The sequence below is a fragment of the Bubalus bubalis genome, chromosome 2 (assembly GCF_019923935.1).
Source record: "Bubalus bubalis isolate 160015118507 breed Murrah chromosome 2, NDDB_SH_1, whole genome shotgun sequence".
Classification (NCBI taxonomy): Eukaryota; Metazoa; Chordata; class Mammalia; order Artiodactyla; family Bovidae; genus Bubalus; species Bubalus bubalis.
The window spans coordinates 113,888,295-113,915,972 of NC_059158.1; the positions used below are offsets into that span (position 1 = coordinate 113,888,295).

The 27,678-nt window shown below is 36.4% G+C and overlaps 1 protein-coding gene across 14 annotated transcripts in view; it reads right to left on the reverse strand.

Annotated features, from left to right (window-relative positions):
- R3HDM1 (R3H domain containing 1) overlaps positions 1–27,678 on the reverse strand; it is a 167,569-nt gene that overhangs the window by 21,971 nt on the left and 117,920 nt on the right. For 12 of the 14 annotated variants that reach the window (XM_025277031.3, XM_006048201.4, XM_044935977.2 and 9 more), the window contains 4 exons: positions 26,043–26,336; positions 21,534–21,657; positions 8,708–8,862; positions 2,005–2,156 (listed from right to left, as the gene is read on the reverse strand). In XM_025277031.3, coding sequence (XP_025132816.2) covers positions 2,005–2,156; positions 8,708–8,862; positions 21,534–21,657; positions 26,043–26,336 — 725 coding nt within the window. The remainder of the gene's footprint in view (positions 1–2,004; positions 2,157–8,707; positions 8,863–21,533; positions 21,658–26,042; positions 26,337–27,678) is intronic. The other 2 variants (XM_025277047.3, XM_006048203.4) reach the window with 1 other exon arrangement.

The window sequence follows — 27,678 nt, forward strand, 5'->3', positions numbered from 1 at the left end:
ACTTAAAAGTAGAAAAAGTGTTAAAAGATAAATGGCAAACTCTAAACAGTGATCACTTTGGTCAATGAACAGTAACTGCTTTGCATGAAGGGCAGTTTCATGAGAGTGCGGTTTTTTGGCTGTTCTGAGCAGCTTGTGGGATCTTAGTTCCCCCAACAGGGATTAAACCCGGGTCACATCAGTGGAAGCGCCAAGTCCTAACCACTGGAACACCCGGGAATTCCCTTATTCCATGTGTTTTTAAGTGGTTTAATTTTTAAATCAAAGATTATGAATAATGTAATTAAAAATACAGAAAATATAATGGTTAGAATGTGTGATTCCTAACAGAGTTCACATATTATGTGTACACTGAAAAATGACCTGAATGAAGACATCAAAATTTAACAGCTATCATCTCTTGAACGGTGTTTGTGGCTGATTTGCTTTTTCATCTTTTTTTACAGCTTGAAATTTTTTATATTTTCAAGTTTTCTATAATGACTATGTATTATATGTATAATCAGAAAGACCCAAACAAGTTAAATACAGAAAATGCTCTTTTAATGGACAAAATGCAAGATGTATGAGAAATGTTTTTCTCAATAGAAACTCAGTGAGAGACTGAAAAATGAAAAGACTTTTGCATGAGATATTATCTTTCCTCCCTATTCTTTAACGGTATCTATTTAAAAATTATTAATCTAAAATATTTATTATATCACTAATTTTTGGTGAGTTCACAAGAAATGAAATAGCTATAAGCACTCTCTTTCCATTTAACATTCTTTTTGTCAATATAAGTTACTAATTAATTTTTCTGATAAGCACATGCTTACAAAAACAGCCGCTATATCCAATGGAGAGAAAATAAATACTCTGAAAAGGAAATGTTTTAGCACCAAAAGTAACTTTCTTATTCTCCAGGCTGTGTTAACAACTTCTCTTTTAATAACAGAAGTAAAACTTCACTAAAAGATGTGGTTCAGATTGAGACTTTGTTACTGACAATTATTTCAAAGGATGACTGTGGCAAACAAAAACCCAAAAATGCAAAACGAGTCATTTAGGAGAAAAAAAATGAATCTAAGACAATTCCAGAAATAGGACAAAGGGGCACTAGAGGAATGCAAGTTTACAAAGATGAGGAAACACAGACTATGCAGATGATGAAAAGAACAAAACTTAAAAGTAGATTTTCTTTTCTCATGTTTCATAAAGATTCTGTGAAGCATCTTTTTAACAAAGTTCTGAAAAATAAAGGTTACAGTCTCTTCAAGTTCCCCTCTCTGTATGCTAGCTTTTGAGACTGCAGATCAAAGACAAAAGTATATTCTCCTTTTGAATTTCAAGATAAAAATGGGAAAATAAATGGTAAAATAGGAAGGAAAAAAACCCAACACGCAAATAGAAGCAGTTTGAAGATATTATCCAATTAGCTTGCCACTTTTGCAGATTACAGGAATGAAATTATTAACTTTTTTGAGATTATTTTTTTGTCTACATCATTGACTGAAAGAAGTACCACGATTAGTTGTAAAACTAGTTTCTGTGACTGGTACATGGCTTGCTGAAAGGGACAATACGCATGATCTGAATCAGGCTATGTTAAATCGTCATAGTACATGTACCAACACAATCAAATACAAAATTGCCTCAGTGATAACTGATTGGTTGCGTTGAAAGTAAAGATAATTCAAATTCTACTTTTCTGCATAAGGAGCTTCCAGAAGAAAATGGACTGCTAAGCAACTCAAGCTAAGGAAGACATTTTTCAGAACAAAGGCTCATTAGTGTTCTTATAGAAACCTCATAATCTGGTTATATTTTAATAAAAACATGAGTATTTGGCTCAGGACTACAGCTTAGAGTTTACTAATGAGCAATGAGAGACACTGTGACTTTCTTACAAATGTGTAAAACATTACTAGGTTATGGCAACTTGTGTAAGGATGACACGCAAATGCATGAAGTATTCCATATTAAAAATGAGGAGCTATAAGATTAGGCTTTTTATTCACTCACCTTAAATTATTTTGTTGGCCAGGTGGAATGACGCTATAGTAAACTGGCATTCCTGCTGCAGGCATAGATCCTTGATTAGACTGATTAGGGAACATAACAGGCTGTTGATAAGTTTGATGGGCAATTCCTTGAGAACCTTGAGGCAGTGAAACCTAAAATTTGAAAGACATTTTAAAGGGAAAAAGGTTTTTTAAAACCTTGCAAAAGTCAAGGTCTCCAGCCTCCCTAAGCTTTTCAAATATGAGCAGTTACGAATAAGCTAAAACTGCCATAGGCTGTCTTGATAATTTAGTTATGGCATTACCACTTTATTTTTATGTTTTTAAAGCCAGTTATTGTTTTTGGCTAGCATTTATCAAAAGCACAGGAGGCTAGGAGTTGTGTTCCAAAGTAGAAGTTATTTAAAAAAAGAAACTGTTTCCATATGGATAACCATTTGACATGGAAAGAATAATAATATTTACCTCAGGTAGAGCTAAGTAAAACTCAGGTAAGAGTACTGGTGAGATACACTGGATCAGGAAGTATGAGCTTCGGAGCTTAAGATACCTAGATGTAATAATGATCCATCAACTTTACTGTACATGTGACACTGGGCAAATAACTTAAGTCTTCTGAGGCCCCAGAGTTCATTATCTGCAAAAATGGTATGTCTCTTTCACCTCGGGAGGGCTATTATAATTTCTATTTCCAGGATCTAGTACAAAAGGTATTTCAGGAACAGCAGATCTTTCAATTCTGTTTTCTATAGTATCTACATAGAAACCTTATGAACATAATGGATTCATTTCTCCAGTTTCCATAGTTATCTAAAATAAAACCCACAAAAGCATAAGGGTTTTGTAATTTACAAGTGTGCCACATTACAGTGATTTTTAGTCAGTAAAAGCTTCTGTTGATGCTGATATCAACAACAGTAGGGTCGATGACAGTAACAGTAGTTAATGGTGATGACAGTCAAGGCTGACATTATTGAGTACTTACTACCATGTTCAAGTTCTGTTCCAAGAACTTTATGTATATTATTACATCAAGTCTTCCTAACAACCCTAAGAAGGTATTTTTTATCATCCCTGTTTTATAGAAGGGGTTAAAACCTTTCTCAGTGTTGTACAGCTATCAAGAAGAGAAGTCAATGTTTGAACCCATGCCCACTGGCTCCAGAGCCGCAGTTCTTCAATCATTTCATGATTCTTTGTATCTGGGCTCTGTGATTTCTAAGTTAATGATTAACTTTTAGGTTTTTCCTATTAGTTCAGTTCAGTTCAGTCGCCCAGTAGTGTCTGACTCTTTGCGACCCCATGAATTGCAGCACGCCAGGCTTCCCTGTCCATCACCAACTCCTGGAGTTCACTCAAACTCACGTCCATCGAGTCAGTGATGCCATCCAGCCATCTCATCCTCTGTCATCCCCTTCTCCTCCTGCCCTCAATCCCTCCCAGCATTAGAGGCTTTTCCAATGAGTCAACTCTTCACATGAGGTGGCCAAAGTACTGGAGTTTCAGCTTTAGCATCATTCCTTCCAAAGAACACCCAGGACTGATCTCCTTTAGAGTGGATTGGTTGGATCTCCTTGCAGTCCAAGGGACTCTCAAGAGTCTTCTCCAACACCACAGTTCAAAAGCATCAATTCTTCGGTGCTCAGCTTTCTTCACAGTCCAACTCTCACATCCATACATGACCACTGAAAAACCATAGCCTTGACTAAATGAACCTTTGTTGGCAAAGTAATGTCTCCGCTTTTCAATATGCTATCTAGGTTGGTCATAACTTTCCTTCCAAGGAGTAAGTGTCTTTTAATTTCATGGCTGCAGTCACTGTCTGCAGTGATTCTGGAGCCCCCAAAAATAAAGTCAGAAACTGTTTCCACTGTTTCCCCATCTATTTCCCATGAAGTGATGGGACCAGATGCCATGATCTTCGTTTTCTGAATGTTGAGCTTTAAGCCAACTTTTTCACTCTCCTCTTTCACTTTCATCAAGAGGCTTTTTGGTTCCTCTTCACTTTCTGCCATAAGGGTGGTGTCATCTGCATATCTGAGGTTCTTGATATTTCTCCCGGTAATCTTGATTCCAGCTTGTGCTTCTCCCAGCCCAATATTTCTCATGATGTACTCTGCATATAAGTTATATAAGCAGGGTGACAGTATACAGCCTTGACGTACTCCTTTTCCTATTTTGAACCAGTCTGTTGTTCCATGTCAACTTCTAACTGTTGCTTCTTGACCTGCATATAGGTTTCTCAAGAGGCAGGTCAGGTGGTTTGGTATTCCCATCTCTTTCAGAATTTTTCATAGTTTATTGTGATCCACACAGTCAAAGCCTTTGGCATAGTCAATAAAGCAGAAATAGATGTTTTTCTGGAACTCTCTTGCCTTTTCGATGATCCAGCGGATGTTGGCAATTTGATCTCTGGTTCCTCTGCCTTTTCTAAAACCAGCTTGAACATATGGAAGTTCACGGTTCATGTATTGCTGAAGTCGGTCTTGCAGAATTTTGAGCGTTACTTTACTAGCGTGTGAGATGAGTGCAATTGTGAGGTAGTTTGAGCATTCTTTGGCATTGCCTTTCTTTGGGATTGGAATGAAAACTGACCTTTCCCAGTCCTGTGGCCACTGCTGAGTTTTCCAGATTTGCTGGCATACTGAGTGCAGCACTTTCGCAGCATCATCTTTCAGGATTTGAAATAGCTCAACTGGAATTCCATCACCTCTACTAGCTTTGTTAGTAGTGATGCGTTCTAAGGCCAACGACTTCACATTCCAGGATGTCTGGCTCTAGGTCAGTGATCACACCATTGTGATTATCTTGGTCATGAAGATCTTTTTTGTACAGTTCTTCTGTGTATTCTTGCCACCTCTTCTTAATATCTTCTGTTCTGTTAGGTCCATACAATTTCTGTCTTTTATTGTGTCCATCTTTGCATGAAATGTTCCCTTTGTATCTCTAATTTTCTTGAAGAGATCTCTAGTCTTTCCCATTCTGTTGTTTTCCTCTATTTCTTTGCATTGATCTCTGAGGAAGGCTTTCTTATCTCTTCTTGCTATTCTCTGGAACTCTGCATTCAGATGCTTATATTTTTCCTTTTCTCCTTTGCTTTTTCCCTTCTCTTCTTTTCACAGCTATTTGTAAGGCCTCCCCAGACAGCCATTTTGCTTTTTTGCATTTCTTTTCCATGGGGATGGTCTTGATCCCTGTCTCCTGTACAATGTTCATAGTTCATCAGGCACTCTATCAGATCTAGTCCCTTAAACCTATTTCTCACTTCCACTGTATAATCATAAGAGATTTGATTTAGGTCATACCTGAATGGTCTAGTGGTCTTCCCTACTTTCTTCAATAAGTCTGAATTTGGCAATAAGGAGCTCATGATCTGAGCCACAGTCAGCTCCTGGTCTTGTTTTTGTGGACTGTATAGAGCTTTTCCATCTTTGGCTGCAAAGAATATAATCAATCTGATTTTGGTGTTGACCATCTGGTGATGTCCATGTGTAGCGTCTTCTCTTGTGTTGTTGGAAGACGGTGTTTGCTATGACCAGTGTGTTCACTTGGCAAAACTCTATTTGCCTTTGCCCTGCTTCATTCCGTATTCCAAAGCCAAATTTGCCTGTTACCCCAGGTGTTACTTGACTTCCTACTTTTGCATTCCAGTCCCCTATAATGAAAAGGACACCTTTTTGGGGTGTTAGTTCTAAAAGGTCTTGTAGCTCTTCATAGAACTGTTCAATTTCTGCTTCCTCAGCGTTACTGGTTGGGGCACAGACTTGGATTACTGTGATATTGAATAGTTTGCCTTGGAAACGAACAGAGATCATTCTGTCGGTTTTGAGATTGCATGCAAGTACTGCATTTCGGACTCTTTTGTTGACCATGATGGCTACTCCACTTCTTCTAAGGGATTCCTGCCCGCAGTAGTAGATATAATGGTCAATGAGTTAAATTCACCCATTCCAGTCCATTTTAGTTCGCTGATTCCTAGAATGTCAACATTCACTCTTGCCATCTCCTGTTTGACCACTTACAATTTGCCTTGATTCATGGACCTGACATTACAGGTTCCTATACAACATTGCTCTTTACAGCATTGGATCTTGCTTCTATCACCAGTCACATCCATAACTGGGTATTGTTTTTGCTTTGACTCCATCCCTTCATTCTTTCTGGTTCTATAGGTTTTTCCTATAGTCCCTTCAAAATACACAGTAAGCTCTGAATTACTTTCAATTTGGCTCAAAGGCAAAGATACTGTTGATGGTTTGATTTACTCAATTTTGTATAACAAAATATATTTCAGTCTTTTTGTCTACTGAAGCAGTGCAACATTCTATTGTTATTTTTGATTGTTTTTAAGTTAGTGTATATGCTATGTAGATCTAAGAAAAATGACACAGCTCAATCTAGATGATTTAAGCTACAGATTAAATTTTTAACTAGTGGTAAAGAAAACACCTGAAGTTCCAAAAGAGAGGAAATGGTACTTGAGAAGGTATAGCTGTAGAAAACACTCTACTAAATAGATAACTTCTCAGGCTTATTTTTTATTTAAAAAATTTATTTTAATTTTTTCAGCTGACCCATGAGGCTTGCAGGATCAGGGGTTAAACCCAGGCTCTTGGCAGTGAAAGTAAGGAGTCCTAGTCACTGGACTGCCATGGAATTCCCTTTGGCTTATTATTTAGATGAGTTTATCACCACCTAGCTTCTCTAACCAAATGTGGTAGGAAAAATGAAGCAGGCTATCATTCATCACTTGTCAGAGCAATATTTCTCACAATCATTCACCCAATGTAAGGATTATGTGAAATACCATGAGAAAATATACCTTGTAAAAAAGTATGCTATAGAAGTTATAACAACCGTCTCAGCTTTGAAACACTTTCAGTATCTAGCTCCATTTTTAAAAACTATAATAACAAGGAGATATTTATTTTAAACTTTTATTTCAAGGCTGATCTTATTTACATAGTGCCTGGGTATCTGATAAGATGCTAGACAGACTAGATTAGGTAGGTAACATGAACAGGGTCTTGAGAAGGGAGAGTTCTTGGCTTGGTAGTGATCCTGTCTAATGATTAGCTACAGAGGAAGTGGGGAAAGGGCAGTCTCATGGGCCTCTACTTAAGCAGGGATGGTGGTGGTTTAGTTGCAAGTCGTGTCTGACTCTTGCGACCCCATGGACTGTAGCCCACCAGGCTCCTCTGTCTGTGGGATTTTCCAGGCAAGAATACTGGAGTGGATTGCCATTTCCTTCTCCAGGAGATCTTCCCGACCCAGGGATCAAACCTAGGTCTCCTGTATTGCAGGCAGATTCTTTACAAACTGAGCTAAGAGGGAAGCCCCTTAAGCAGGGAGAACCCGAGTAAAAAGAGGATGTGAGAGAAGATGCAAAATCGGTTCCCATAATGTTTTGCGTTCTATTATCAAAGGGGTTCAAAAACTAGACATATTCTTAGTGCTCAAAAAGTCCTCGACGATTTCATATTTTAATTACGACTTTCATTTTCTGGAATTTCACAGAATATGCTACCTCCTTTGCTCATATCCTGCCCTATTCTCACAATGTCTTAATTAATTTATGCCCATAATTTTATTTTAAGAGCTAATTAAAGGTTTATATCTTTCTCTTCTGTATTAAGTCCCCAACTATTCATGGCTGTGTTTCATAATTCCTTCAGTTACTGGTCTGTAGATTATAACCAATTTGTTGACTTGTCCTTAGATGAAATACATGTACATTTACCTTCCCAACTTGATTATTTTTACATTGTGGGACTGAATCAAAATAGCCTCTGGATTTCTTAACATTAGACTCAACTATGGGAAACCATGAGGCTAAGAAAACAAACTCACTTGCAGATTATTCCAGAAAGGTGAAGTGAAGTAGCTCAGTCATGTCCGACTCTTTGCGACCCCATGGACTGTAGTCTACCAGGCTCCTCAGTCCATGGGATTTTCCAGGCAAGAATACTGGAGTGGGTTGCCATTTCCTTCTCCAGGGGATCTTCCCGACCCAGGGATCGAACCCAGGTCTCCCTCATTGTAGGCAGACGCTTTACTGTCTGAGCCACCAGGGAAGCCATTCCAGAAAGGTAAAGGAAGATAAAATAAATGTCTGAAAATGTGACACAGTATGGGCTAAAGAAATCTGACATATTAATGAAACAGTAGGTATTTCTACTTGAGAATTATGAACTAAAATGCATGACATTTTCAATACAAGACATACTATTTCTTTTCTTCATTGAGTGGGGGGGGGGAGGGGGTGGATATCAATTCGATTGGGAAATTGCACATTCTTTATTCAATAAACACTAATTTATAATCTACTCTATTTTATACACCTACTTATACCTTTACTTTCCCTCCTGTTCCACTCTCTCCTCAAGAGACTTTGTAAGGAGCTGAAAAATAGAATAAGGTATTTGCTCATATATGTAGGTAGTTGGAAACACAAACAGTGCCAGAAAAATTTACTTCACAATATTAATATGGTTCAGATACTTTTCAAAAAATTAATGAAATGAATGAATAATGCAATAAAATGAGGATAGAACAAAATTGCAACAACTAATAAAACTCTTTTAAGACTATAAAGTTATGTATTACAGAAGCCTTTCCCCACATTAAACGGAGAAGAAAGTAGCCCACATTTTATTTATTGAAAATCACCTCTAGCCAGTGCAGGTAAGAGAGGGACCACATACCTGATATGATGGCACTGAAGGATAGGGGATGACCACACCCTGAATCTGATTTCCAATGCCATTGGGCTGGCCACCAACGAGGCTCTGGCTCTGGGGTTGCTGAACTCCAACTATCCCTTGGTAGTTTTGCTGCTGGTTGGGCATAACTTGATAACCTGTAATGGCACAGTGAGTTAAATCCTGCTTTGAATTTATTCACTAGCAGTATGTTTTTGTATTTTAAGCAAGTTCTAAAATCACAGAATTTGTTTAAACAGCAAATCTCATAAGCCCTCTATTATGACAGCCAACATTTAAAAGGTTTGCTATGTAGGTAACCCAAGTCAGTCAGCACTTCCCTACTCCAAAACATTCAAATTAAATTTGTCTTTAATTCCTCAAGTACAAAGATTTCCTTTGTACTTGAGGAAATTTATAGGGCCAAAGACTTGGTTTATACAGACAATTACTATTTGGCATATATTATAATTTGATATTAAAAATAATTTTCTGTGGACCAGGTCTGTCTACATAATTTGTGGGGCCCAGTGCAAAAGCAAAATGCAGGGCCTCTGGTTAAAAAATGCCGAGTTTTGAGGTGGTATTGGCAGAACTAATCCTTTTGGAGAATGGAAATAATGGAAGATGGGATGACTTTTACAGAAGAGCTGTATGTTTGAAAATTCAGACTAAGATATGAATCCTTATATTAGGAATGTCTTCAGGGCACAAGGGAAAATGGAGTTATCTAGCAACTTTTAAGATTATCTCCTTATTAAGGTTACTTAACAAAGAAACTGATCATTAGAGAGGTTAAGCAATCTGCCTGAAGTTCATAAATCAAACACCAAAGGGACAGTTCTTAAACTTGAGACACTGCTGGTAACTTAACTAAGAGTATAAATATACTTTTATTAAGTGAATTTATTAGTTATTTAAATGACTCCACAATAAGGTTTGAGTAATGAGTATGAATTTTATGTGTCTCTTGACCCTAAAAGGATTTCCTTAAGTAATTAGCTCAAGACAGATGTAAATTACTAGAAACTACCAAATTCTTTTTTATTTATAAAAAAAGAAACCAGATTAAAATAAACAACCAACCTTCCAGCCAGGGAATCTAAAAAGGTTTTACAAAGATAAACCAAATGATGGCATTGCCTATACAAACTTCTACAACTAAAGGTAAGCTAAATGATTTCTCTAATACCATAGATCTATTTTGCTATCTTATAAATACCAGTTTTTATTTCTATCCTCATTAATTCCTAAAACAACAGGAATGGCAAAGATCCCATCTCAGGTGTTGATTTTGACAATAATATCAGCGTACTTGCCTGAAGTCTCAATGATTCTTCTCAATGACTAAAATAATTGAATAAATTTAGCATCACCCTTTTCTAAAGACATGAATACAAAACATATTTGGTAACTAAGCAACATATTAACAACAAAGTAAAAATATAGATACAATCAATCCTTTAATAATGAAGGGTTTTATAAAATGATGCTATTTCTATGGCAACAGTGCTTTAATGCCATGTTTCAAATGTCTTCTCACCAGTCAACCTTTCCCAAAAAATGTGTATTATGGTCTTTATGGGTCATAAAGTGACTATAAACATGCTATTTCCTAAACACTCCTCCCTGTGAAATTCCTATTAATACTCAAATTTGCAGACAAATAAACTTCTTTCTTGCTCCTTAGTCTAATACTTGACATTCAACTCTACTTTCCGTTTATGAAATGACAAGCATTTCAAATTTATACTCTAAAGTCCAAGTACCATCAAAACATACACGGACACATTTCCACTCCTAGGAAAATAAAGGGCAGGAATGGAAAAGGGATGTGAAGACCCCTTCTTGTGTTGGAAATGTCACCTCTGAACACCCACACAGCTTCTACTGTAGTGTCATAATTTAGGCATAGCTCTTTATACACTGGGAAAGTAACTTCTTACAATGGACTTGTCAGAATCACAGTTCACTAAATTAAAAAGAAAAATCTGAACACCTAGCAGAATTCACTGTAACATAATTTGACTTAAACTGTCACGTCCCCTAAGAAACTCAAATGTTTTTCACAACATTTTTGTATTTTATTCAAAATATATTCAGAGTTATAGGTTGCCTCGAAAGAAAACTTCGGGAAAAAAAGCCAATTTATGTGCAAATGTGGTTCTGATTTCCTTTATCTAAATATGTCAGTATTTGGAGATTCATCATTTGCTTCCTGCCTGCAATTCCCTCTTATGAAAAAAAAATCTGATACAGAAAGCTTCAATCAGTAGCTCCAGATACCATGATACAGTGGTCTAATGTAGGGCCGCTTGGAATTTGCACTAATAAATTTCCAGTGGTATTTTTATTCTTTAATGCAACCTTATCTCCACTAATGTTCATGCCTACTAATGGATATATTTATCTGCACATAAACATTACATTTTGAAAATGTGACATCATAAAATTCAAAACATCTGATTCCAGCACCTCATTTGTTACACAGGGTAGTATAAAGATTCTGTGAGCTCAAGATGTGCCTGGAGGGTGATAGAAGTTAAGTAAAACACAGCCCCTATATTTGAAATCAGGCATTCTTAGCCCTGACACCATATCAGAATAGCAGAATACGTAGGGTATTATGAAATTAAGAGGGAGAAATTAATCCTGGCTGATATCCACAGAGGTACTAACATTTGAGCCTGGACTTAAAGAAAAGGTCTGGAAAACGTAAAAAAGTGAGTAACATGTTTGAGGAACAGAGAATAGTAAGGAGTGGTTTAATTTAAACATTGCATATGGAGTGAAAAGTGGAAGATGAAGGTAGAATATTGGTAGAGAATCAAAGACTTGCAAGTAGTAGAGCAGTGAGAACCATTAAGAAGTTCTATATTTTAAAGACTGTGAAAGTAGAAAAATAACTAATATTACTACTTCATTCAAAACTAGAAAAAATAAACTGGGAACATGTTCTTAACTAACAGTGGAACTATTAAAAATAAGAATGCCAAACACTTTAAAATCCATATTTCTTAAAACTCGACAGGTAATATAAAATTGTTCCTGTTAACTGTTTTCTCATGGCTTGTGTATACCTTAAAAACAACAAAACTGAAATGGTGTGCTTTCTAAGGGCAGGGTTATTCACCCTGTTAAAGGAAAAAAAAGCCCCCAAATATCAATACCAGCTATTAAGCAAATAAGCCAAGGAAGTGGGTACTCATTTATATTTACCAAATAAATAGTGAGGAAAAATATATTCTTAACAGAACAGAATCAAAATAATATATGTTTCTATATTCCAATACTTTGGCCACCTGATGCAAAGAACTGACTCATTTGAAAAGACCCTGATGCTGGGAAAGATTGAGGGCAGGAGGAGAAGGGGACGACAGAGGATGAGATGGTTGGATGGCATCACCAACTCAATGGACATGAGTTTGAGTAAACTCTGGGAGTTGGTGATGGACGGGGAGGCCTGGTGTGCTGCAGTCCATGGGGTGGCAAAGAGTCGGACACAACTGAGCGACTGAACTGAACTGATGGTTTCTATACAAAACCAGGAGCTCCCTATGTGCTGACAGGCTCACTGTTCATGTTTAGTGAATGGCTTTTGACAGCAAAAGTCGTACTTAAGTTTTACGGTAACATGTCTATAGTAAGGTTAAACATATTTGCATTCTCATTAAAATAAAACTTGATCCCATAAACAGAAATTAACCTCAGTCCAGAATTCATGAATTACTCATTAAGTCTTCCCTTAAAAAATGCATGGCCACCTCAGTGTGTACTTGATAAGGAAAAACAGAACTGTTTTTAGCTCATATCTAATATATAAAGCTTGAAATGAAGGTTTAATTTAAACAATGCTGGGGGGAATGAAGGGACATTAAAAATACTCTTGAAAAAGGTTTATTTGACTAAAAAATAGGTTTTCATCAAAGAAAACTTGGAAAATACAACAAAGAGAAAAGGCCAGGGTGGAAAAACCATTTTTGTAAAACAATACCTTGCAGATAATATTATTCACATGTTGTATTTATGGCTAGCCTTCTATTTTCTGCACAGACAGCAACATACATTCCCACTTCCATTATTTATAGAAATGGGCCATACAACATATTGTTTCAAAACCTTTCCCCAGGCAATGTTTCCACAGCTAAACAACAGGGATTTTACAAAGCTATGGGAAGAAGTATTTATGGAAATTTTCTTAGACCATATTTAGACCTACCTCAAGTTAATAATCAAAGGATGAGAAAAAGACTCTGAACTTTCCATTGCCTTTTAGGAAGAAGGCACGTGTCAAGAAGCGAACAAGACAAAAAGACTAAGTATTTCAGAACAATAAATCAGCTTTTGGTTTCCATTGTGGAATCCAGCCCAAACACAAACGAAGCCCAAATCCCCATGTGTTTTCATTTAGAATACTAAATAATTATCATTTATTTGATAGCACAAGGTACTACTAGTAGCTAATATTTACATGACATTTATTAGGTTTTAGGTACTGCTCTAAGCACTTTCATGTGTGAAGTTTTTCCATGCTCCCAATCTTCAATCTTCTGAAATCTTCAGTTCAGTTCATTGCTCAGTCGGGTCTGACTCTGCGACCCCATGGACTGCAGCATGCCATGCTTCCTTGTCCATCACCACCTGCCAGAGCTTACTCAAACTCATGTCCGTAGAACTGGGGATGCCATCCAGCCATCTCATCCTCTGTCGTCCCCTTCTCCTCCTGCCTTCAATCTATTTCTTACTATCCCCATTTTTCAGATGAAAAAACAAAAGCATAGAGAAGCTCACACTTTGCGTAAGGTTAACAGCTGTTAAGTGTTGTAGCTGGATTTGCACATAGTTAGCAGCCTGATGCTAAACTTTACTTTTCTCACGGACAGATGTCGACACAGACAGAGGATTACAGTAATACTGCTCCAGTAAGCAAAACATGAAATGCCTGACCTTCCACTGTCGGAGCATTTTGGCTAATGAAGATTTTTACTACAGTTTCACATATCTGAGTCTCAACAGCAATTTAATTACAGGAAAACAAAGAATTATTGTAAATGGTCAATATTTGTGAGTATTAAGTGTTATCCAAAACAGGAATCACAATGAAAGGCTATTAAGCAGTTAGTCCAGATTGCAGGTAAAAGAACTTATGGCTGAAACAAGGCCAAATCAAATGTCACAGAGTTTATTCAATCAGTCCATAATGTCCTCTCTCCTTCACTTGTTTTGCCCACTACTCCCAAGATGCATGGGTTGTGCCCTCTAACTGCAAGGTTACATTTCTTTGCCTCAGTATAATATGATTTCACATGGACATAAAGCAACTGGGAAGGGGAAAAGGAGGCTCAAATGGTGTCATATTTCAGCTTCTATGTCCCTTGGTCTGTGCCTCTCAGTATTTTGTGTCAATCTCCAATGTTCCTCTGGATTTTAGCCTTGCTATTTTGCTTCAAAGGCTGCCTTTGCTTGAGATGTATACTCTACTGCCACATTCCAGATGAATACACAGATTTCTCTAGCAGAATTTTCATGAATTTGGCTCCCCTCTCCACAACGTTGAGTTCCTGAGCCAAGAAGTGAGCCTCTACTCAGTGGGGCAATGCCAACTTTAACCTGGACACCATGTATATAAGGGGGAATGTCCTGTAACAGGGGTGAAGCCTTGAAGTTCCTGTGAAGGAATGGCTCTTTTCTACATACTGAGTAAGTTTTACATTACTTTTGTATTAGAGGAGGGGAAATCCACCAGGTGTGAACCATAGTGAACAGAAAGCTATCAGGACCTTAGAAATCTTTCTAGCTTAAAAAGAAGAAGAAAAAAAAAAGCCTTATTTAACATTCGGTACGTTGCATGGCTGGTATCCCAGGAAGGAAATTCTACAACATTAAGTAAGGTGCCCGAACGACTTTTTCCAGAAGTCATGATAAGGTGTTTGACCATTCATTCCAATACTTAAACAGTCCAGTAACTAGTTAAAAAGTATATAATTTTAGAGTATACTCTCTAAAGAACATGATATTAAATGCTGCAAAAAGATTATTGGACTTTTTCAAATGACATAAGACCATGGGATATATGTTGGTTAAAGTTACTATAATCACAAGTAAAATTAGAAATATTCAGTCAGAAAGCACTAAAAAAAGAAAGAAAGAAACACCCATCATTCTACTATTAAAGGTAAGAACCTTACTATTGTTTATGTAAGACAAAATCACAATAGTGTGTTAGCAACATAAAGAACCATGTAATAACAGACATGCCTCACTTTATTCACACCTGCTTAATAAAATTTACATCTTAAAGAAGTGTTGTTTTAAACCTGTGTTTAAACATTCAGGTTTCACAGCATCACTGTTACAGAGTGGCATTTATTAGAGAAGTGGCACTGTGGTTCAAGTTCATTATCTAATTCAGGCCGAAGGAGGGGAGGGACATAGCTCTGATATTTTCAAAAGTATAGTTTGAAGACTGTCAAATATGAGAAAAAAAAATCCAACGATCTGGAAAAGAGGGAGAAGGGTGAAGATTAGGAAGGGTAAAGTAGACTCTCGAGAATGAAAAGTATTGCTATGTTTTAAAAATACTACAAGAGTATTTCCAGTATTCTGAGGCTCAATACATTCCCAATTTGGCTACTACCTAAATTATTCTTTTGTCAATAAAGTGTTTCAGTACATCTAATTTAAAAAAATCCTTCCTGTGACAAATCTGGATTTAAACTGGGTGTATGAGGAAAATAGACTATGTCTTGTAGAAATTTCTGAATATTGTAGGAAAGCATCTATTTTGTAAAGCAAGCAATGCCACTATATGTGATATCAAACAACAGAATAAACACCCAGATTTCAGTGTAAGTGTTATTTAACACTGACATTCTCCTTTGTTAAAAGATTGCAGTTGTGCAATATTATCCCATTTCTACCAGCACTTTCAGAGGAAACCACAATCAATTCTGCAAGCTGAGAGAACTAGGACAATACAAACTGATGGCTCAGGCTCTTCCCTGGAGGGCTCCAAAGAATATTCTATTTTTAACTCTCTTTCACTTCAGCAGGGAAAAGAGCAAGAAGGAAACACAGTGCTCAGCAGAAAAGTATTGCACAGGCTTTAACAGGCTAGTTTTATTTTATATAGGTGACCGGAACTATCATTTGTGCTAAAGGAAAGCAATCTTAATAATACGGATTAGACATAATCAGAAAGATAAGAAAAGAAACTGAAGAAGTGCTTAGTCAGAATAGTCATAAATGTAAGGTTATTTCATTTAACGGTATTATTAAATTTTTTCAAGGCTGAATTTGCACAGCAGAAGCACTGCTGTCAGGGTAGATTTTTTTCTTTCTTGGGTGAGCCGTTTTGCCAACTCTAAATTTAATTGTAACCAGGTATCTACAAGATAATTTATGAAAACCATTTCCAAATCATCAAAATCTCAAGTTTGTAATCTGATCTGTATTATGTCTGTGGCATTATTTTAGTGAGCAGACAAAATTCAACTAAGGATAAGTCTGTTAGGTGAATGTGGAATACACATTCACCTAACACCAGCACACGGTCGCTGTTCTTTATCTTCTATCACCCTCTGCTCTCCTACTCCTGTGCCTTAAATTAACAAAATTACAAACATAAAATATTAATCTAATAAAAACAGGTTCATACAGGTTATAGGTCAAAGCTATTTAAATGACCGTCCTATGGAAGAGGGTATACAACTCAAGGAAATCTATGGGTACTTACCAGATACGTTTGGCTCCAGTGGCGGCAGGTTAATGAAGAAGGGAAAAGGGAAATACGTGGATTTGTAGGTAATATACAATGTTTGAGTCTGTGCTGGTCACGCAATACTAAGAAATGCTTACAGAATCAATGATAAAACAAGGGTAGCCAGGACTACCACCTAGTAATATAAATACAAAATTCCTATAACTCAAGTCAACAGTTGTCAGTAAATGACTTTGTAGCTAGAGTCCCTATTTGACATAACTTATCTGTTATAAGTATCACCCCTCCTCTGCTTATCCAATAGGATCCTTTCTTCCTTGCCTGTCTTTCATATCCTGGTTACTTTTAAATTTGTGCCCTGCAAAGCTGCCATTATTCTTGGGCATCTTACAGCCTGCTTAACCCAAAATGTTTCTCCTGTGGTTGTGGTCAATAGGACCCTACTGTAGTCTGCTGATTGGAAAGCTAAGATTACAGGTATAATGCATTGATAATCGTTGAATTTACCAGAGGTTGCAAAACTAAAATGATATTTAGCTTTATGGAGTTATTTTTGCTTCCCACATGCATACAATATCACAGTTTGGGAAAAAAATTAAATCATATCCCTTCAAATACTTTCAAATGCTTTTATGTGTCTTAAGTCCATTTAATGGCATGCATAATAATATTCCTAAAAAGCTATTTAGTAATAGGGGAAAAGATGTATTTGACTTTCATTAATGAATCTGGCATGCTTAGGACATTAAACTTTTAAGAAAAGCTCCAATCAAAAGCAATCTGCCTTTCAATTCTTCCTTGGAAAATAAATTAAAGCAACAGCTTTCATGAATTTTTAAAAGGTAAATTATATTAAGCCAAGGTTGTCATTTAAATTCAAATCCCTATTTCTGAGTATGAAGCATGATTAAAAGGCATTACAATTAATGGAAAATATAAGCAAATGTTAACACTTTAATATAGCATTAAAAGAAAGAAGAAGGGAAAAAACAAAAGAAAAGAAAGCAGTGGAAACCTGAGTAAAAAGAAGCCAGGAAGCAGCTGAAAAAGAGACCGGTTCACTGTGAGAAATGTAAACCTCTCAGACAGTGCTACGGCCCCGAATCCAACAGCTCAGGAACAAGGCCAATTATTGCAAAATATTAAACATATATGGTGAAGCTGTGAACTTTTCAAAAGAGTTTTAAGAATGAAAGCAGCTAAACAGAGAACAGCCAGGCCTCATAAACCTAAAATCTTTGCTGTAATTACTACCTGCAGGAAGTTTCTTTATCATATACTTCATAGTATTCAAGCTGTACATTTTACGGTAAAGGGTTAAGATAACAAATTCTTACTACTGCAGCTGGCAAGTAACCAGATCTTTTAAAATCTTTGCTTGTATGGCTCCTGTTACGGCAGTAGGCACTAAACTATTGCAAACCAATCTTCCAATATTCTGCCCTTCTGAACTAGAAATGACTTATCTAAGACAGACACACAGAATCATGGAATTGTAGGGTACACAGAGGCTTCAACAGACATATTAGCAAAACTCCCTTACTTTGCAAGTGAGTAAATTGAAACCTAGAGGCTTTAAATGATATACCTAATACCAGTTAAATACAAGTAAGGGCTGTTAGGATTTGACTCCTATTTTGTTTTCTTTTATGTTATACAATACATTGTCCAAAAGGCCTTATGTAGACAGAATTTCTTCTGTTTCTGTTGACAGGGGTTGACTCAACCTTTCAACCTTGTCTTTCATAGTAGTTTCACATTCATAACGGAAGATTGGTACGTTCATTCCCCAGCAGTTATGTTAGTACTGATTTCAATTCAGTTCCCATAATAGATGGGTTTAGGAGATCAGTAACTATAGCAGTCCTCTGGCATGTGGATGGAAGACCAATTCCTTCCTGCACTCAAAAGGGAAAATAATAGAATATCTTATGTTTATATTGCTCATACCCTACTGATCTGAGAATATCTGATTCAACTGGGTTTGTTAATTTAGAGCAAAATTTTCTTCAGATTCATATACAAACATTTAAAAATTATTTATTTGTGCCTCAGTGGAAATAAATTGTTCCAAGTCTATCTAAGGGATATAACAAATTATTTCTAATTTTAATCAGATGGGGATGGTGGAATATAGAAAAATATAAGGGAAAAAAAAAGAAAACCAGAAAGTATAATGTTTACATACAAAAATGGAAATTACTGAGAAATAAACTGCTTTAAATCTGTAAAAAGAAAATCAGAACCAAAAAGCTACTGTGTCCATTTCCCAGTGGATTTTGCTTTTCTGTCAGGAGACATACAAACATAAATGCACATTTTTTTGTTTTTTAAATGTGTTTATTTGAATACATTGGGGCTTAGCTGCGGCGCATGGGCTCTTGGTTGTGGTGCACAGACTCTAGTTGCAGTGCTTGGGCTTAGCTGCTCTGCAGCATGTGGGATCTTAGCTTCCCGACCAGGATTTGAACCCATGTTCCATGCACTGCAAGGTGGATTCTTAACCACTGGACCACCAGGGAAGTCCCAAATGCACATTTTTTTCTGTAAGTTTAGACATAAAAATAATCACTGGCTAATCACAAAAGTCTTTAGATTATACAAATTAATCATCCAACTCCTACAAATTCCATACAAAGGTTCAATATAATGACCAACAAAGTAAGTGGCACTGGCATGACTGAAATTTCCTTTAAAGGGAAAGTTTCTTTCCTACTTATTAGCATAACAATATTTTTTTCCCTTTCAGATAAGGGTGCTTTGAGGATTTATTTCTCTTCTATTCTTCAAACTGAATGACATGAACCTTAAGTTTGAATTGAGAAGATATTATTACATCAAGTAACTGGAGGAACCAACTCTAGTTATAAAGTGTTATATTAATATTATAACTGACTCTTTTAAGAGTCAAACACAATGGCAGAGTCATTCAGACACATACACTTTTCTATGCCTGCACTGTCCAGATGCATTCTGACTTATCGTTTCTTTCCTTTTCACCACAACCACCAGCATTAAGAAAAATCCAACAATTAAAATATCACTGATAATGAACACATGTCATCTGTTATGTAGATATTCTGGCCCTGAATTGGGAGGTGTGGCATTTATAGTTGTTTTCCAGTAAGTGGGAATATTTTTGGTAGAGGAGCATTTGCATGAACACATTGGTCCAAACTGTGATTGAAAGTTTTAATTTTGCAGGCACTTTGATAATGGAGAGGAATAAAATTTAGCCATGAAGAAGAACAAAACTGAGAAGCTCACACAAATACAAAACAAAGTTTCTTTGCCTGCTTCATTAACTGGGTATACTAATGAACTAATAAGTTAATTAGTCACATGCAAGGTATTTGAATGGGGAAAGAAAAGGCCAATTTCTTTTTTTAGTATCATAACATTAGCTGTAATCTGTATTATAATTTGTTTTATAAAATGATTAAACATTAAAATGTAATAAGTTAAACAATAAAAATTATAAATGTTTAAAAAAATAATAAAATAACAAATATAATCTGTATTATAAATAATAAATAAATATAATAAAAACAAATAAAAATAAAAACAATAATAAAAAATATATAATGTTTTTTTAAACTATTATAATTATGGATATAAAAAAATAAAAAAACTATTATAATTTTGATATGAAAAGTCAGTCAAGGAGGGTCCAGGAAACTTAGGAAACAATTTCTCTTAGAATAAAACAACAATGTTATTTAGTTAGTGAGCAGTGTCATGACCAATGTCTCCAGGTATAAGGGAGAGCTTCTGATGCCTTTCAAAATTAGAGCATATACCAGCTGAAGTGGAATGTATTACTAAACCTTAGGAAACCCTGAAATTAAAGGGAGTCAATTTTGAGACAGAGGACAAATTCTAAGTTGGCCAAAATGACCACTGTATGTACTCAACATCCTTTGGAAGAACGTTTGTCACACATACAATACAAGGCCAGCAACACAAAAACAGGAAAAACCTACACATTAAGTACAAGACAGCTCCTGAGAGCAACAGATTGAGGCCCTGGAAGTTTCCCTGCTGAGGTGATAAGTAAGAGTCTTATCTGGTAAAGCTGATGATGAGTGAGGACTGCACAAGTGAGGAGAGGCAAGAACACTCCTCTCATCAGACCACGCAGGGCAGATGTCTTTCTCCTGAAATTGTGGAACCCATCAAAGGCTACAAACATTATCAAGAGCAAGAAACTGTCCACTACAGATGTAGGGTTATGTGGCCTCAGCAATCATGCTGACATAGTCTGAGCACCTTCAAATGGTGACAAGCAGCTAAAAAGGCTTCAAAGAAACCAATAAAAATTCTCTTTCAATACCTAGAGTTATATAAAAGGCTGAAAAGAATACCTTATTAAACATCTGGGGCAGAAGTACACATCTAGGTGGGAAGCACAGAGAGAAATGAAGTCAGCAAAATTAGTGAGATAGCTTTTACACTGAGACCATAGTTGTTTTCATGGAAGGCTTAGAGAAAATTTGAAAGGGGCAAAAGAAAAACAATCTTCAGTTTTAATACATTTGATATGTTTAGGATTAGACTGCATTCAGTTTAAATATACCTTTCACTACACAACCAGAAAACTGAAAAACAAAACACAAAAAAATGTGTAAGAACATCATTCCTTTCAAGGCATTCCTACAGAGACGAAGACACCAAAACAGCTTCACTAGGCTAGAGCTCTCAACCAAAGTTAGGTCGTTTTGGGCCTTGTTTTGGGTTACCTGTTCAGCAGACATCTTAACTCGCCTTGTCTGTAGGTCTTGATGCAGTGAAGGCTGCAGCTACAGGGCAGTCAGCACTGCGAAGCTGCTCACCTGGTACAGTCTTCTCATTATGGCTCCCAAGTCTTTAGCATGGAAACCTGACAGTGTGGTATTCTCTGGACGGTGCCCGCTCTTTTCATCTAAGATCTGCCTACTCTTTTCCTCTCACTGGTTTGCATATTCACCTATATTCACCTATCTGAAATCCTTGACTGACTGAGTGTAGTAGTACCTTGGCAGTACCTTTATAGTAAGATGGAAATAAACCAGGATGAAAAATCATCAATACTCAAAGCTAACAATTCCTAACCTCATGAATTCTACTCACCTGTCTGCTGTGCAGGCTGTGGCAGTGGTTGGTTTAGATGTGAATTGTAATGGACCGAAGGGACTGGGCAATACTGAGGTTGATTAGAGTGGTAGTGGCCTGGAGCACAGTAACAGGCTGGCATCTAGAATAAGGATTGAGGGAAAAATAATTATTTTTATTTGGAGTAGAAATCTTTATTTCCCTGTCAGAAATATCAGAGTGTAATGAGTAATAATTCTCCCCGTCACTAATCATCTGAAAACTGATTTTTCTTTAAGTTTACCTGAAAAAAAATTTAAAAATTTCAAACATATAGTATACATAACAAAAGATATATACCAATTTCCCCACTAAATTAGATTTAGTAGATTTAACTTTTTTGGTCACATTTGTTTCAGATTTTTCTCTCAGTTACAAAACCAAATACTATTGAAATACTTAAAGGCTCACTCCCAACATTCCTTTGCTTTACATGCCATAGAAAAAGCATCATTATCTTATAGATGGTGTATATCATTCCCATAAATGTTTTTAAACTTCTAGAGTCTGTGTGTGTGTAACATATTATCAATCATCTATGTAATCTACTATAGACTTGTTGAGAATTTTAAAAATGCACATTATGGTTACTCTACATAAACTTCATGGGCTTTCCTGGTGGCTCAGCTGGTGAATCTGCACCTAGGTTAGATCCCTGGGTTGGGAAGATTCCTTGGAGAAGGGAAAGGCTATCCACTGCAGTATTCTGGCCTGGAGAATTCCATGAACTGTATAGTCCATGGGGTCGCAAAGAGTCGGACATGACTGAGCAACTTTCATGCACTCATTCACATAACTTCATGCAGCTTATTTTGCAATTAACATTGTTTTTGAGACTCATTTTGGTTAAAGCATGTATCGGGAGCTCATTCAATTTACCTGCTAAGCTGCTATCACAACATATGTAAGTCAGTTTATCCTTTCCTACACATTCACATTAGCACTGATTTCATTCTTTAATTTTTCTCATATTTCTAATGCAAATTAAAATGTCAATACACATTTTATTTGTCAATTATACTTTAATAAAGCTGGAAAAAATGCCAATAAGACTGGCCTGATTTAGTTTTCTACCCAAAGCTATTTGTATCAGTTGTGAATTTCTCTAAATGTAATCTGATATGGTTTGGGGTGAAGAATAAACAATCTATTGATATGGAAGTATGTGGAGAGTTAACTTCAGTAGGTTCATAGGCTCTCATGTTCTGCTCTTCTGATTGGGCTACTTCTAAAAGAACAGAGATCTGTGGCGATCTTAAAGAGAGCCCATTTTGTCTGGAAACCAGACAAGCACAGAATTCCTGAATCAATTATAAGCCAAGAATCTTCTAAATTTTCTGTAATATTTGTTTTTGAAACATTATAGATGTAATACACATGTGATTCCTTAATTTTTCCTGGAGGTATCAGGAAGTAACAGATATATCTGCATCTAAGAATGTCAATTGATATTTAAAGATAAAAGGACTAAACACTCCCATCAGACTGAATAAATCAGCAAATATCAATTATATACTGAATTTGAATGACACACTTTAAGTATAAATGGTGCATATAGGAGAATGGAATAAGACCTATTATCTAAGTGCTAATCAAAAGAATGCACTTACACTTTTACAATCAAATTTGGTATTGACTGCTATATTTAAAATGGATAACCAACAGGGTCCTACTGTATAGCACAGAGGATTCTGCTCAGTGTTATGTGGCAGCCCGGATGGGAGGGGAGTTTGGGGGAGAATGGATACATGCATATGTATGGCTGAGTCCCTTTGCTCTCTACCTGAAAATATCACATCATTGTTAATCATATACTCCAATATAAAAGTTTTTTGTTTTTATTTTTAAAACGGATGCTTAATTCACCATATGAAAGTCACATTACAGTATGTTTCAAGACAAACAACAGTACTAGAGACAGAGAAAAACATTTCATAATAGTATGAGTCAATACATTGGGAAGATTATACATTCAAATACTATAATACAATATGATAGAATTTAGAAACAGACAAAACCACTATCATCTATTGATAGAATTAGACAAAAATTAAATAAGGATGTAGAAGATCCAGAAGTATCAAACACATATACTCAGTTGATACTGCTGCTGCTAACTCGCTTCAGTTGTGTCTGACTCTGTGCAACCCCACAGACGGCAGCCCACTAGGCTCCTCTGCCCCTGGGATTCTCCAGGCAGGAATACTGGAGTGGGTTGCCATTTCCTTCTCCAATGCAGGAAAGTGAAAAGTGAAAGTGAAGTCGCTCAGTCGTGCCTAACTCTTAGCGACCCCATGGACTGCAGCCTACCAGGCTCCTCCATCCACGGGATTTTCCAGCCAAGAGTACTGAAGTGGGTTGCCATTGCCTTCACTGAGCGTATACTAAATGCAAAAACAATATGAGAGAAATTAAAGATGACCTAAGAACATGGAAAGACATCTCATGCTCGTTAAGACTGGAACATGTAACAGTTAAAATGACAATACAACACAGAACCATTTACAGATTCAATGCAATCCCTATCTAAATTCCAAGGCCTCTTTTTCAGAAATGGAGAAGCCATCCTCAAGTTCATGTAGAACCGCAAGTAAGCTAAATAGCCAAAACAATCTTGAAAAAGAAGAACAAACTTGGAGGACTCACACTTCCTGATTTTAAAACTTACTAGAAAGGTACAGTAACAAAAACAGTGTGGTACTGACATAAAGATAGATATAGTATAAAACAGTGTAAAAGTGAGAGTTCAGAAATAAACTGTTACATTTATGATCCAACTGATATTCAACAAGTGTACCAAGATTATTTAGTGGGCAAAGAATAATATCTTTGGACTTCCCTGGAGATACAGTGGGTAAGAGTCCCCTTGCCAATGCAGGGGACATAGATTTGATCCCAGGTTTGGGAAGATGCCATACGTACCAGAGCAACTAACCGCGTGCGCCACAACTACTGAGCCTGTGTGACACAGCTACTGAAGGCTGTGCGCGTACAGCATGTGCTCCACAACAGGAGAGGCCACTGCAATGAGAAGCCCGTGCACTGCAACTAGAGAGGGACCCTCCACTCGCTGCAACTAGAGAAAGCCTGCATGCAGCAACAAAGACCCAGTGCAAAAAAAAAAAAAAAAAAAATAGTATCTTCAACAAGTAATGCTGGAACAAAGAGATATACACATGCAAAAGAATGAAGCTAGAACCTTATCTCATACCATATACAAAATCGAACTCAAAATAAATGACCTATATATAGGAGCTAAACCCATAAACTCCTTTGGGAAATAAAGGAGGGAATTCTATCCAACTCATTTTGAGATCAGTACCACCCTGGGCACTACAACCTGAAAAAGGGCTTATAAGGAAACTACAGGTCAGTATCCTTCATGAAAATACATGCAAAACTCTGTAAGAAAATACTGACAAATCAAACCCAGTGATATACAAAAAAGATAACTATATCATGATACATACATATCATAAGGTATGTTCCAGAAATGAAAGGTAGTTTAACATTCAAAAGTCAGAGTAATTCACTGTATTAATAAAGGGGAATAAAGCCCCACATGATTGATCACCTCAATAGAGGCAGAAAAAAAATTTGTTTTTATAAATTAATATCCATTCATGGTAAAGACTCTCAACAAATTAGGAATATAAGAGAAATGTACAAAAAAAATCCACAGATAGTTTCACAGTTAATGTTGGAAGACTGAAGGCTTAACCCTAAGACTGGGAACAATGTAAGCATAGGTACTTCAAAACATATTTAAGTTAATACATGGATTCTAGAGATTTTACTTCCCTCTCCTGTGAGTATATTCAACAGTGGCGCACTTAGCTAATGCAATAAGGCAAAAGAGAAACAAAAGGCAAAGAGATTGGAAAGATTATATGTAGAACAATCAAATTTAGAAAGTCCGCAGGATAAAAAGATCAATATACAAAAGACAATTTTATTTCTACATATTAGCAGTTAACAAAAATTAATAAAAATAAAAAATAAAATTTAAAAATAATCTCCTTTAGAATTATCACTTTAAACATTCAATATTTTGGATATACTTTAAAAACTATATGTAATACTTGCGTAATGAAAACCACAAAATACGACTGACAAAAATATTACGGAAGATCTAAATAAATGGAGAGAGGTAACGTATTTTTGCATAGGCCATTCAACAGTGTTAAGATGCTAATTCTCCCCAAACTGATCTATTTCTTCTTAAAATGTACCGTTTTATTTTCATAGTGCATTTACTTTACTGTGTTTCTCCTAAGCTAGTTAAAACAAAACAAACCTCTCAGAATCAGAAGGGAACTCAAAGATTACATAGTTTAACCCTCCAACTGAAGTATCTATCGGTCATGTGGTTGTCTAGAATGCATTTTAGAGTCTCCAAAAGGGAAGATGGCTGACAAGTTTTGGTCACACGTTCTCACAAGGTCTCTCCGTGCAAAATTAAAGTTAGAAGATGAAAAAGCAATGTACCTGTGGAGAGGGCTGCTGAATATACCCCTGCTGCTGGAGCATTGGCTGGCTGACAGGATGACCAGAGGCAGAATAGCCCGGAGCAGGGACTGGCTGCCCAGGCGGTAGGGGAGGAGGTGGTGGCGGCGGCGGCGGTGGCGGTGGTGGAGGGGCTGCTGTCATGATATAACCAGACTGCTGTGGGGACTGAAGAACAACAGTGGACTGGAACATGGTGGCATGAGGGTCAGAACCATCTGCTGATGGCTGGCGGGCAAGACTCATGTGGCTAAACTGAGACCCAAGGTTGTCCTGCTAAAAAGGGAGAGATCAGAAATCAGTAAGCTTTCCATACACAGACCGATCTTATCAAAGAAAAATACTTCATGTATTTTAAGAAGAGTTGCAGTAGTATATATTAATATCATGGAAATTCTATATCTACAACAAGCATGATTTAATAGAAGAACAGCTTCAAGAAAATTGTAACTCTGAGGCAGGAAGGTAGCAATATTACAATGCTGTCAACACAAATTACTTATAAAATATATCTCATGGAAATGTATAGCATGCAGAAAAGAGTAGGGTATAACAACATTTCACAATAAAAAAATGAAGACATTTATTTAAAATGAAGATTAAAGGCACACTTTTATATTAGGCAACTAACATTTTCTGAAAAGACTTCAAAGACCAGGAGTCTAGCCAGGCATGGTACTAAATACTCTTTAATACCCTTCTTCCCAGAAGGTAAGAAGAGTCAGGTTCTATACATTTCTGTAGTTCCTCCCATACCTATCGATCAAATATAGTAGCAGAAATGAAATATATAAAATCTACCCTCTCTAATCTTCTAATCTCAAAAATAATTTGGTTATCAATTCTATTCTTCCCTGGTGTTTTTTGGTCTACTCCTTAAACCAGATGCTAGGCAAAGGTAAACCAGGTGACAGTTTCCTATTGCTTTTGCTACTTGGAGAGCAGGCAGTGGTGTCAAGAAAAGGCTACAATCTATATTATCTGACTCAACAAAGCAAGGACCAATTCTGACTTGTCTACATAGTATCAACTGAAATGACTACAATGGGGTTAAAATAGCATTCCCTTGTTGTCAAGGAGCCAGATTGGTAACAATGTGCATCACATTTTCCTGAGAGGAAAAATTTGAAAAAAGGAAAATTACTTAAAAAATTGTGGCAACTGAGTTGTCAAAGTTGACATGTCTGCAATTTCTATAATCTGCTTGTTTTTGCAAAGTAAATTAAGGCTATGGAGATGATAAAGGACTGAAAAAAAGGAAACCTGACTTAGTGACTGAAAATATATGGCATGGCTTTACCCTTCTCAAATGGTTGTTCTGATTTAGTCCAGCACTACTCACCTAATTCAATGAATAACTTCAGAAGAGGAAAATATACCTAAAAATGCTTACCAGCTGTAATGAAAATGTATGTCCAAATATTTTAAAAAGAAATACCATAATGATTGATACATCGCATCATTACAGCCATCTTGGTGAAAAAGTCATTTTCTTACTCCAACCATCTGCCATTTTTCAAAACATTTTTGAGGCTTTTATGTTATTTTTAAAAATGTTCTCAACCTTCTCAATGCTGGCAAAATTTCATTTTCTCAGACTGAAAGTGATCTTTGAAAA